Source organism: Nannospalax galili, unplaced genomic scaffold (genome assembly GCF_000622305.1).
Source record: "Nannospalax galili isolate Female #2095 unplaced genomic scaffold, S.galili_v1.0 scaffold761, whole genome shotgun sequence".
Lineage (NCBI taxonomy): Eukaryota > Metazoa > Chordata > Mammalia > Rodentia > Spalacidae > Nannospalax > Nannospalax galili.
The window spans coordinates 519,876-532,443 of NW_008346389.1; the positions used below are offsets into that span (position 1 = coordinate 519,876).

The 12,568-nt window shown below is 40.2% G+C and overlaps 1 protein-coding gene across 1 annotated transcript in view; it reads left to right on the plus strand.

Annotated features, from left to right (window-relative positions):
* Positions 1-12,562, plus strand: part of CUNH9orf135 (chromosome unknown C9orf135 homolog) — a 112,974-nt gene extending 100,412 nt beyond the window's left edge. Inside the window, exon 6 of the mRNA XM_029568149.1 lies at positions 12,058-12,562. Coding sequence (XP_029424009.1) covers positions 12,058-12,240 — 183 coding nt within the window. The 3' untranslated portion in view covers positions 12,241-12,562. The remainder of the gene's footprint in view (positions 1-12,057) is intronic.
* The last annotated feature ends 6 nt before the right edge of the window (positions 12,563-12,568 follow it).

Below are 12,568 nucleotides of genomic sequence, written 5' to 3' on the forward strand. Positions count from 1 at the left end.
TTCCAGAGGATTCACAGGAGTTCATGTGTTTCACAGTAAAGAAAGGGTGTATTTCACATTTATGCCAGACAGAGACAGAATTGTCCAGCCCTGCCACCAGGCCGTGGACACTGGGACGACACAGTTCTGACAAAATATTGATACTTCATTTAAGTGCTGGCTGGGAATTAGCTGTTTTCACTAGTCTACAAGGTCCCACTTGGTCCATTCCTTCCCTGGTACTCTGGACTCATAATTTCCTTACGACTTTCTTCTGCTTTAAGAAGTTTTGCCTTCATGGGCTCCTTCTTGTGTTAAACAAAGTAAATGGTCCATATATTTTATAAATGAGTTCATGTAAAGACAAATATAATCCACACGGGATTGTCTTTCTTTGGGACAGGAATTTAAAACTTATTAAAGAAACGCCTTTGGGGCTGAGGGGACAGCTTATGGGATGAGACTGCTTGCACTGCAAGCATGAGGACCCAAGTTTGAATCTCCAGTGCCCACGTCAAAAGTGGCATGGCTGTGCCTGGCTGTATGTAACAAAAGTGTTTGGGGGCAGAAACAGGCAGATCTGAGAGCTTGTTGAGCAGCCAGTCTAGCAAAAATGGCAAGCTTCCAGTTCAGAGACCCTACCTCAAGGTAACAAGGCAGAGTGCAACAGTGGAAAATACCTCAAGGGGGATAAGGGATAGTTTATTCTGGAGCCAAATATGAGTGAACGCCCAGGAACACAGTTTTACCTTATCCCAAATCCATGTTCCAAGGTGGGAGCAGTTTCATGAAGTTTTTTAGTAACAGAACAAAGAAATCAAGACACTTTCCAAATACACTGGTGGAAACATCAGAAAGGTGGGTTACAGCAAAGCGGGGAAGCCTCTACTACAGGCCTCAGATGCTATTTGGTAATACTCTTAGCTTCTGAGTTCAGGGAAGGTTGTGCTCTGCTAAATAGTTCCAAAGGAAAGAGCAGGGATGACTCAAAAGCAGCTGCATAGTGGAAAAGCCCACCCCAGTACTGGTGATGACTCATGGAGTTCTCAACAGATCGCTTCTGCCCAGCTCAGCCAGGCAGTCTCCTCCCCTAGCAGTTGTTTTCTGCTTCTGTAACTCTGGGGAAAGGGTCCTCCTGAAGCTTGCAACTTTCAGTTTTCTCAGACTTGTGAAGTTTGTTTACTGCCTGAGCTCTCACCCCATTCCTGGAGGAAACTATTATACAACACCCAAATAATTTCAGCTCTTGTTCTATAACGTTTCATCTCCCCACAATTGGGATGTGGTAGCTAGCCAAGGTCAAGCAGTTTGCTTCAGAGAACAGTGGTTCATATCATCCCTGCTTTTGGCCTGGAGATATTTATGGACATTATATAACCAGCATCACTTCCTAGCTTTGGCAGGAGTTTATATCATTGGGTAGGGTTTATTTTTCAAAATGTCATCTGCATTTTTAATTCTGAGACAGGATCTCATGTGTCCTAAGATGCCTCGTTTACTACGCCACTGAGGAGGATGACCTTGAATTCCTGATCCTCCTGTTTCTAACTCTTAAATATGGGGGATTACAGATGTGTTCGCCTGGTTCATACAGTGTTGGAAATCGAACTCAGATCTTTGTACATGCTAGGCAAGCACTTCACCAACTGAGCTATTATCTCTCACCCCCATCTGTATTATTTGATTACAGTGAAATATATGCTAACAAAATTTATCACTGGTATTCAATATATTCACATTGTTATATTCATTTTTTAATTTTGATTTTATACCTAAATATCCATTTTAGTTTATTTTGTATTACTTTATAGTAATTATACATAATAATGGGCTGCTATATAATGAAATTTTCATACATATGAAAAATTTGATTTTAAAAGAAATAAAAATGCTTTCATAGAGTGGGCCCTGGATACTTTGCATCTTGTGTCTGATGCCTACATTGGCCTAGGCTGGGTCTGCTAGAAGCCAGGAACTGACCTGACTGAGCAGCAGCCTCCAGGACCTGCTCAGTCAGACTGGCTTACAACTGCTCTGAGTATCTCCAGACCATAGGCTTCTTGGTTGGAGACAGAGGTGACTCAGAGGCAGCAGCGCGAGGCATCATTTATTGTTGAATTCGACTCATTCTAAAAAATGGAGCTCCCCAAACACTGGATTTGCTTTTAGTTTACTGATTCCTGAAAAGAAGATGCCTAGCAAAGGTCTTCAAAAGAAGACAAAGGAAGAATACTTTGCTAAGAATAAGAAGACCCAGAAGAAGACAGTGAATCTGGAATGCAGTGGGGTTACAGCAAACATCATTTCTTTGTGCGATGTTATTGATTCTATTTGTTCCATTTTTGCTTCCCTATTAATCTTCCCTGTTTTCATTTCAGTATAGATAGAACTGTTTCTTCTTCTCTTTTTGTTATTTAAAAACAGTAAAAAGCCATGTAATATCAATCTTATTGCATTGAATAGTCATGTAAAAACCTTGTGGTCTGGAATAACATGTGATTTTGCCCAACTTTTACTTGGGAATTTAAGGCAGTAATGTAGGTAATGTTCTGGGCTCTCTAATGTGCAACTTTTATTTCAGTGCTGCTTTTATTTGCACTACATGAAGATATCCAGTATTTGTTTCTTCATTATCCTGTTAACATATGGACTCATTATCTGCTAGCAGAAGAATGGTTGCCATTTCCTGAGTATATTTGTTTTATATTTCTCTGCATTGAAATGAAATGAGTGAGAGTTTTAGTATTTGCAAATGAGACAGTGACAGGGTTGGAAGTAGAGAAGAGGGAAGGGCCATGTGGTTGCACATAGTGTGTTGAATGTGTCGTAGTCCGTCAGTGTTCCACAACATTGCTGCTGGCAGCTGCTCACCTAGTTCAGAAGACAGTGGCCTTTCTGAACCTAATATTATGTCTGAAAGACCTCAGTGTGTGTTGCATGACTATACTATGCAACACCTTATACCTATGGGCACGGTGTTGTAGCTTGATGAACAAACAATCTTCAGTCTCATGCCATTCTTCCAGCACTGATGACCCACATTTCCCAGGTTCAATTTCACCCTCAAGTTTGGTTGCTGTTCATATAGCTCTTAGTGCTTCCACAATTCCCTTGCTGGTTGGGATATAATAAGATTTGCCTTACTGCTGGAATATATAGCTGCTGGTAGATGAGCAGAAAGAAGAATGGAAGGGAAAGGGTGGGAGGCCGGGCCAACCACCAGCCAGCAAATGAGGAGCCAAGGCCTACAAATATTGACTACACAGTTGAGTCTTGTTTGTACCAAGTGGCTTAAAGAATGGCTTCTAGAGCCAGATGAGGTCACTTTGGACACGTAGCTGCTGTGTAATTGCTACTTTAACCTCTATGGAGCATAATATATAATTCTAATAGGGATAGCTTTATAGGATCATTGTGAGGCGAGCTAACACAAGTAAGCCAATTAAACTAGTGCCTGGATTTAAATACTTTACTATCCTTCTCTGTTTCCCTCTTTTCTTACCTCTTTCCCTCCCTCCTCACTCTCCCCCTTTCTCCCCTCCTTCCATCCATCCTTCCCTCTCATTTCTTCCCTCCAAGTTCTTTGACTATTAAGTTCTACTATTTGATTTAACTCTATCTCACTGACCCTTTTCCACTGAAAAAAGCATTTGTTTTATGACTAAGTAATTTTTCTTACTAAAGACCTTGGCAGAGATTTAATTCAAGTCCTTTTGAAAATTAGGAAACACTATTTTAATTTCCTGTTCATCTGGTGAGTCACCAACAGTACAGAAATTGTATTTTAGGAAAGTCAGATTTTTAAGTGACTTTTAGGGCCATAGCCTTTCAGTATAAAGATACCTCATCTTACATGATTGCCTTTTGTTTCCTCCTAAAGGTAAGTGACCACCATCTCCCTTTACCTCGAGGCTGGGTCACAAAACTCAGTTCTGCATCAGAGAACTTAGGCTTTTGAGAGATTTTACTTCTTTGTTTTCAACTGTTTAATTTCTACAAAGAAGAAAAATATTTAAAAAATTGAGAGCCCTAGGCTTCAAATTTACATATAATGTATTAAGTCATACCATTATAAATATAAACTAGTGTCAGAGGTAAATGTCCTTAAATAATACAGACTGAAGAATAAGAAAAAAAATGTGTGTTTTATTATGACTGAAATGATAGGACTAATAAAATATGTACTTTAGAAAGGAAAAAAAGGATCTTAGCTAAGTTCAATAGTGTATTTCTGTTATTGTTGCTGACAATAACAAAACTTGTGTGATGTTAGCTTTTAAAAGTCAGCCTATCTTGTGACGTGATTGTTCACATAGATCTTCATATTTTTTCTTGTATTTTTGTTTATACTCACAGTCTCAACTTCTTTGTACTTTTCATGACAATTTCATTGTAGTTGAATGTCTGGACTTATACAAATGCATTTTCTTTCATAAACTATATTAAACAAAAAGGGTAGTAAATATTTCTTAAACATACAACAAAATGCATCCTACTAATTACCTATTTATTATTGTTACATCTGCCAATTGGTCTTATATTTAGAATGTAATCATTAGGAGAAAATGAGATCCAATAGGAATAAACTCACTTGACATTTAGAGAGCAAGTGAGTGAGGTGTCTCAGCCAGTGTAGGTGAAGGAGGTCTTCCTATAGAGAACTTATTTCTGCCTCTGCTGTTCTGCATGCTCTTAGAAGACAGCCTTACTAGGAGAAGACCAGGTCTTCATTCAGGTGCAGATAAGTGATAGACTCTTTATATATGATATATACTAAAAGTATTGAAAGAAAATAGCACAGCAATCTACTTTTCTAAATACTTTCATTTCATCCAATGTGATTTTTACGTAAGTACACTTGCTGCTTCAAACACCTTTTAAGAGTAAATGGAGCACCCCAAATGAGTGTGCTTACAGGCATGTGAGGGAAGGATGGTCTTTCTGTACTAATGCCAGGTGGGTAATAGCTAGCTTGATGATGGACGCACGGTTAGTTCCAAGTGACTGGTTTAGCCAGGAAACATAATCTACTATGCATGTTTATGGATGATCTGGATGGAGGGATTGAGACTATCCTCCCAAATTATAATTCTAAATTAAGCCATTAACAATGTTCCATAAGGCTGGTCTCAAACTGAAAATGACCTTGAAAAATAAAACTATCGAAATTAGGAAGGCACCAATGAGAGAGGATGAAATAAAATAAGAATATAACTTAGTTATAGCTTATTGGAAGGTTTGGAAAAATTGGGTGAGGACAGGTATACAGGTGTACAATGTCCTTTAATTAGGGGAAAATGGGTACAAGAAATAATGGTACTTAGACTAAGAAGGTAGCTCCCAAGAAGCACTGGGCATGGAGGTGGTACTGGCATGGAAGGACCCATCACATAGAGATACTATGGTCTATTTTTTAAATCTACCTGATAAAATGTGTGTTGTTTGTCTTTCATAGTAAGGGAAGGTCAGTTGGGAAACCTACTCATGAAGAAGACCCTATTGTGACATCCTAGCCTTGCCATGACCCAGAGAGAGGGAAGCAGAAGGGGGGAAAGGGAAGGAGAAAGCCTCTGCAGCCATTTTCCCTCAGGCTAGCCTTCCAGCTCTACCTCTCCTGTTGCAGCATCAGTGAGTTCAGCGCCTGCAGGAATGCTTGGTCCTCAGTGTCCCTCTCTTTTCTGCCTTTTAACAGCACGTTTGATCAAGCTCCCTTAGTCCTGTCCTGAAGCAACACGTGCCAGGGTTACTAGAAATGGATTCACACAGCTGTGCTTTGCTGGGTCTTGCTCTGTCAGGCTTCCTTCAAAGTCAGTGTTATTGGCTTCTGTTGTTTTCTTCAACCTCCCTGGTCCTTCTGGATTTGCAACATTGTGACCTTCTCCTTACCTTCCTTTTCTGTCTTTCTTGGCTTCTTTTTAGACCCAACCATGGGCACCTCTGACATTTGGGTCCCAGAACACTGCTCTTCCTATTGTACCTAACTTCAGAGAATTTATCCATTCCATTAGCTCTGCACCCATCATTCTGGGGGTGTAATTTTTGTTTTATATAATTTAAATCTTAAAAGAAAGTTTCAAGAATTGTACAAGGGTTACCCATATAACCTCTGGAAGAGTCACAAGTTGTTTAGTGTCTGAGTGGGGGCTACTGAACCATGCTCCTTTACCCTAAATACATTAACGTATAACCATAACAAGGACACATAGCTATGCCACACTTTTCAACCTCAGGGAAATTCATAGAGTACAATTATGTAATCCATGTTACACACACAGATACCAGCCATGGTGCCCATGATGTTCCTTATAAGTATTTTTTCCCTGATGATGATCATTGCTGTGTGTAGGGCACTGACTTCTCTCCAGGCCATCTGTCCATAGCACCATCTTCCAAATAAACATTTTGTACTGATGTCATCTCAAATTAAAAATGTCTAAAGCATGACTCATAATTTCCTCATGAAAGCAGTCTCTCCCATCCCCATGCCTTGTTCTTTTTAATGGTGTTACAACTTTCCTGGCTATGCAGATTTGAAACTATGAATCATCTTTGGTTCTTTATACCCAGCTAGCCATGAGTGCTCTAAGCTCTTCCTATGAAATGTCTCTTTCACTTGATTCTTCAGGAATCTTTTTGCACTGATGCCCAAGTCTCTCATAAGCTTCCCCTGTAGAGAAGCGTCACCCTCATCAACTCGGCTGGGAGAATACTCTTAGGGTCTGCACCTGGTTTTCTCTGGGCTACAGTTCATGTCTTTGCTCAGTTTGCTTTGTACCCTTTTGCTATAATAAATTACAGTTGTGAGTAGAACTATAGATCCACAACTGTAAATCTTCCTACAACACCATCAAACTCCAGGGGGATTTTGAGGACCCTGATATAACCCTACTTTTTTCCCTAAGAAGAGGAGGGAAAAAAGAATATGTTAAAAAATGATTAAATCTAGTGCACCCATCTCATAAGGATGTCGTTTGTCTCAGAGGCAGAATCTGTTATCTTCCCTCAAATCTGGATGAGCTGTGTGTCTGGTGGAAGTGATGCAATGTGACTTTCAAGGCTAGGCAATGGAAAGCAATGCACCTGGTTCACTTTGCTCATTCTCAAAACTTGGTCACCATTGGGGAATCCCAAGCAAGCACACAGAGAGAGCCTGTGTAGTTGTTCCAGCCAGTACTCCAGTGAAGCTCCCAGTGGACAGCCAACATCAGTGACCAAATGGAATGGGAGGCTGTTCCCTGGCCCTGGTCCCCAGGAAACTCTCAACTTTCAGGTCATCTCATCTGATGCCCTAGATATTGTATAACAGAAAGGTAATCTCTTTACTGTACCTTGTCCATGTTCCTGATTCAAAAAGGCTGAAAGTATAATAGGATGGCAACTACTTCATACTGCTAGGTGTGGGGTGGCTTGTTATGCAGCAACAGGACTGGCAGCTCTGAATAAGAGAACACGTAGCTTACAGTGAGAGCTATGTGACCTTGATGCCAGAGAAGAGAATTTTACACGTGATGTCCTCTGCCTGATCCACCTGGTGCTCTGTTCCTTGCTGTTATTAGTGGCTAACATACATGGATGTTATAATCGGCAGCATTTTTCTCTTCCTTTCTGAGCTTGGCTGGGATGCAGAGGCATGCCTGCAATGGCTCAACCTCCATCCCACTGGTACTGCAGACCCCACAAAAGAGTCCATGACTCCCATTCAGTCTCAGCTCCAATGCTCAGCCCTGCTGCCCTTATTAATATTCCCTTTGCAGAACTGCAGCTACTTTCTGATCTTATCCATGCCACAGAATACCAAAAGTGGCTCAGGATGGATGAATCTTAGAGGCTTCTTCTGCTTGACCATTCAAGGCAAATGAACAGCACCATGGGGGGTGACCAGTTTCAACAGCTCTCAAGCAAGTTGGTGCCAGGAGATGCCTATGTCTTTCTGTTTTCATGCTCATTTATCTGGTATCTCTGTCCAGAAAAAAGGGAAACATCAGCCTGTCTGCTGCCTTGCTTTCCTTTTGTGTTTTCTCTTTGCATATTTCTCCAGATAGACTCTTTCCTGTCTCCCCAACTCTTCTCTAAACCATCAGATCAAAGGAGATTTTCTGTGCACACTGAGAGAGAATTCACAATCTGGTGTTTGACCACTGATATTCTAAACTCCTCAAGCCACTGAACATTTATCATAGGCTATTGTCTTGCTGAAAAGAAGCAATCCTGTTTTGCATGCTAGACACCAACATTGCTTTGTTCTTTGATACTGTTCTGAAACACATTTTAAACTCCTTTTGAGAAAATGGGTAGTTACAAACACTGAGAGGGGGATTAATCATTTTCAAATGATCTCCTCTCATTTATTGGTTTGCAGATTGCTTCCTTGCTCAGGACTCCCACTACCTCAGCTTTGCCTTTGGGTGCGGGGTGCAGTCATTGGAGGATACCTGATCTTTCCATGTCCCGTATTAAACTTTGAAAAACCTCTTTGCTGTGATTTCTAATGATAACTTCTATCCTCCACATTGCTAGTTAATGTATTTCCTAGTAATTGGTTCTAATTTCTGATTGCCCGCTGGTTCTCCTGTTCCATATTTAGACCCTCCTGACTGCTTTGTCGCAAATTCACTGTTCGCCCTCGGTCTTTCTAATCTGTGCCTGCTGCTGGGACTTTGACTCACTTCTGAGGGTCTCAGAATTCTCACATAGCTTGTTATTCTGGTATATGTCGGGATGCTTTTAACAAGATTCACAAACCCAAGCCCAAACCAAATCAGGCAATACAAGCATTCAGTTGGCTCACATTTTTTTAAATGTCAGACTTCAGGAGAGAATCAACAATCAATCAATACAACAATGCATTGTGTTTCTTAGTGACTCTTATCTGCTTTTTTAAAAAATAAAACTTACTGAAGTTTTTGTGGATTTCGTACATCTTAATCATATTTAGCCCCCGCCTCCCCATTGGCATTCCCCCATAGCCCATCCACAGGACTTCAGGCATCTTGTCATATATGTTAAGGTCTACTGAATCAAGTTTGGGTACCCAGATGTCCCTTGGTGTGAGCTCATCCACTAGAGCCTGTTCACAGCCTGTCTAGTGTCACTCGCTTAAAGAAGATCAACTGCCCCTCACCTAGCAGTGATCAGCTGCCAATAGTTCCTGCCTTCTGGCCATTTCCCCAGTTCTATGCTGGGTTTTGTCTGATTGAGTTTGCATGGGTCTTGTGCATGCGATCCCCACTGCTATAAGTTCATATGAGCAAGGACCCAGAAGCCTGTAAGACTCTGTTTCCACATGGTCATGCACTTCCTCCCTGGCTCTTAGGATCGTTTGGCCCCCTCTTCCTCAGTGGTCCCTGAACCCTGGGTGGGTGAAGTTTAATATAGGAGTCTTGTCCAGGGACTCACACTCTGCAGTCTTTCTCTGTACTTTGGCCAGTTGCAGCCTTTGTGTTCATCAAATCTGCTTTTTTAAGAGTGTTGATTTCAGCCAAGCCTGCAATCCCAGCTACTCTGAACGCAAGGACAGCAAGTTCAAAACCAGTCCATTCATCTTAGTGAGAACCTCTCAAAATAAACAGGCATACAAACAGTTTAAAAAGAGAAGGGGCTTAGCCAGGTCTAGTGGCACATGCCTTTAATCCCAGCAGTCAGGAGGTGGAGGCAGGCAGATCTCTGTGAGTTCCAGGCCAGTCAGGGTGACATAGTGAGACCCTGTCTCAACAAACAAACAAAAGGTAGGGGTGGGGAGGGGCTTGAGATATAGTTCAGTGATGAAGCACTTGCCTAGCATGTATAAAGGCCTAAATTTAATCTCCAGCATAGAAAAGAAAGAAAGAGAAGAAAGAAAAACCTTTGATTTCTCGATATATTGGCTACAGGAGGGCTTCCAGCAGCAATTTGGACTAGAAGCTTCCTCTTTCAGGTTGAGTCCCTAACAATTTGTTCTAAGTTTCGAAGACCTGTTGTCTTGAGAATGGGTTGAAAATGTGGGCATGTTCTTAGGTCAATTAGATTCTGTCCCTAGCCCTGGACTGAGCTCAATCATACCTCATGCTGGCAACTTCACACTGAGAACTGGGAGAAAGGGACCCAAGTGCACTGGAGCAAGCTCTCAGCAGTTAGTGAAAATTAAGCTCAAGCCCTCCTTCTCTGAGTCTCTGACTTCACACTGGTCACTCTAAGTCAACAACAGCAGTAGTGTTTATACCGCAGAGACTGGCATTGGTTTGTTTGTTTGTTTGCTTTATTTGTTTTTAGAACTGGTTCACTGATAACATAATGGGAGGCATGCTGTAATGTGTGTTAACAGGTAATAGTCTCTCAATTAGTTTTCCTAAATTCGGTCTTCTTCTCATCAATGTACTCATTGGTTTAAACAACACTTCTACTGAGATACAATTCACATATCACAGAATTCACCATTTTAAGTGTTTAGCTTGTTTTGCTTAGAATAATATTTTTATCCATGTTACATATATCAGTATTTTATTTCTCTTGGTAACAGATAATATTTCCCCGAATGTACAGACCACATCTTTATTCACTCATCAAACAATGACGTGCGTTTCTGAGACCCAATTCTAATCACAGTTCTTGAATCCAGTCTTTTCCATTTCTAGTCTTTAACACTTATGCTGTCAGAATCACCCTCCTTTTTTGATGTTCTGACTTGTCACTCACCTTATGAAAACATATCCTCCCCTTTCCCTATGAGATGCTAAAGGAACACATTGACCTTGCATCTGACACGTTCTTCAGTTTGACTCTAGGAAGGAAAAATAATGAGAAGATTCTGCCTCCCGTTGAGGAGATAGTTTGGGTCAATAATACTAAACTCCATTTAAAGTGCCTGTCCTGACTGATGATGGGTCATCCATCTTTCCATCCAACCATCTTTCCATTCAACTAACCAACTAAACAACAGAAAAGCTCCCACCCAAAATAGTACCCAAAGACAAAAGCAAAAGTTCAAGCTATGTAGAATAAAGACATGAGTATTATATGGCTTTATGATATCGTAGTTTGTATTTCTTTTCATTGTGTAATCATTAAAGGCCTCTAGAGGGATACTAGATCTTAATGTTAGACAGACCTAGTTTGTAGACCAGCCTTGGTCACTTAGCATTGGCTTCCTTTACGTCCCCTCCTCAGGTTTTAGGCAAACTGCCTTTACTTCTGGTAAAGTCAAAGTAATAATTCATACCTCAGAATCCAGTTATGAGCTAAAAGATGTCAGCATTCAAGTATCGTGCTCAACCCATAATAGTCATTGAACAGATAAGTGGACACTATGGTTGAACATATGGTTTAAGAAATCAATTATTTAAAAGACAGCAGTCTCAGATTAAAGCTGCTTTGGCAGTCTTTTGTTGTTTTACAGCTTTTATGATTTAATTTTGATCTTATTCTGGTGCCTTAAAATTAGAACCAATTTAAAGCAGAAATTACTTATATGTAATCAGTTAAAAGATTTGATGTTCCAGATCTGCTCTCCCTGCCAATGTAGTCTGAAAGAATCAATATTTCCTTGGTAAGTGGTCAATGACACTGTCTCATTTTATTACTATGATGCTTTTACGAAGTGGCCTAAAAATAAACATCTTAAACTCTATTGGGTTGTTCTGAGGTTAGAGTTCTCATAGGAATGAATTTTGGAGCTTGGCATTTACCATTTCTATGGGAAGTATGACTTAATAATAATTACTATAGATGTAACCCAAGATAAATGTTAATAACAACATCAGCAAAAGGTGCCGAACAGTAGTTAATTCTGATTATTTTGGTCCTATTTAGGCTATCATAACATTTGAAATGGGCTTTATGTTTGTATCGAACTTAGAAAAAAATTCAACTGTGTAATAATTTACTTTTTAGTCTTATAATTCAAACAACCACAGGCAAGTTTCTTCTTTCAGGGCCTGGAGTACTTGTAAATGCACAGTTGCTTTTCTTTTCATTGAGGCATTTGGTGAAATCAAATTGATTCATTGTTGAAAATTTACCTTTAATCCTAAGAACCAACTTTGGGGGCTTGCTCTTTCATACATACTCTAGTCACTGAATTCCATACCTTTTTTCTCCCTTCAGGTTTATCCCCATCCAGAGGAGTACTCCATAGTCCACAGGAAGTGTCGTTCTCAGTTCACAGATCTAGATGGCTCCAAAAGATTTGGCATCAACACCTGGCAGGACGAGAGTGGGATTTATGCTAATTCAGATTCCAAACAAAAGCTCTACTCACTGGCTGGGAATCCTATCGTCCCCCTCTAGATAATGCATGAAATCAGATTCTTTGGCTCATGAAAAATTAACCAGTGTAACAGTTAATATTTCCTGTCTTAATAAAAGAAGAGGAAGTCAGTTCCTTTCAACACAAAAATCTCACAATCTAAGTAAATGTTTATATTCTTATTTTTATAAGCTACTCTAATATTTTCCCCAGTTTAGCATATGTACCATTAAGGTAGGCCATGGAATTCTAGAAGGATTTATGGCTGCTTTCTTTTGTTTTATGAATTATGCATTTCTTTTATTGTTACAAAAAAAATGGTAAAAGGTAGTCCAGTCCAGCTGATGATTGCTTCACAAGTAGCTATTT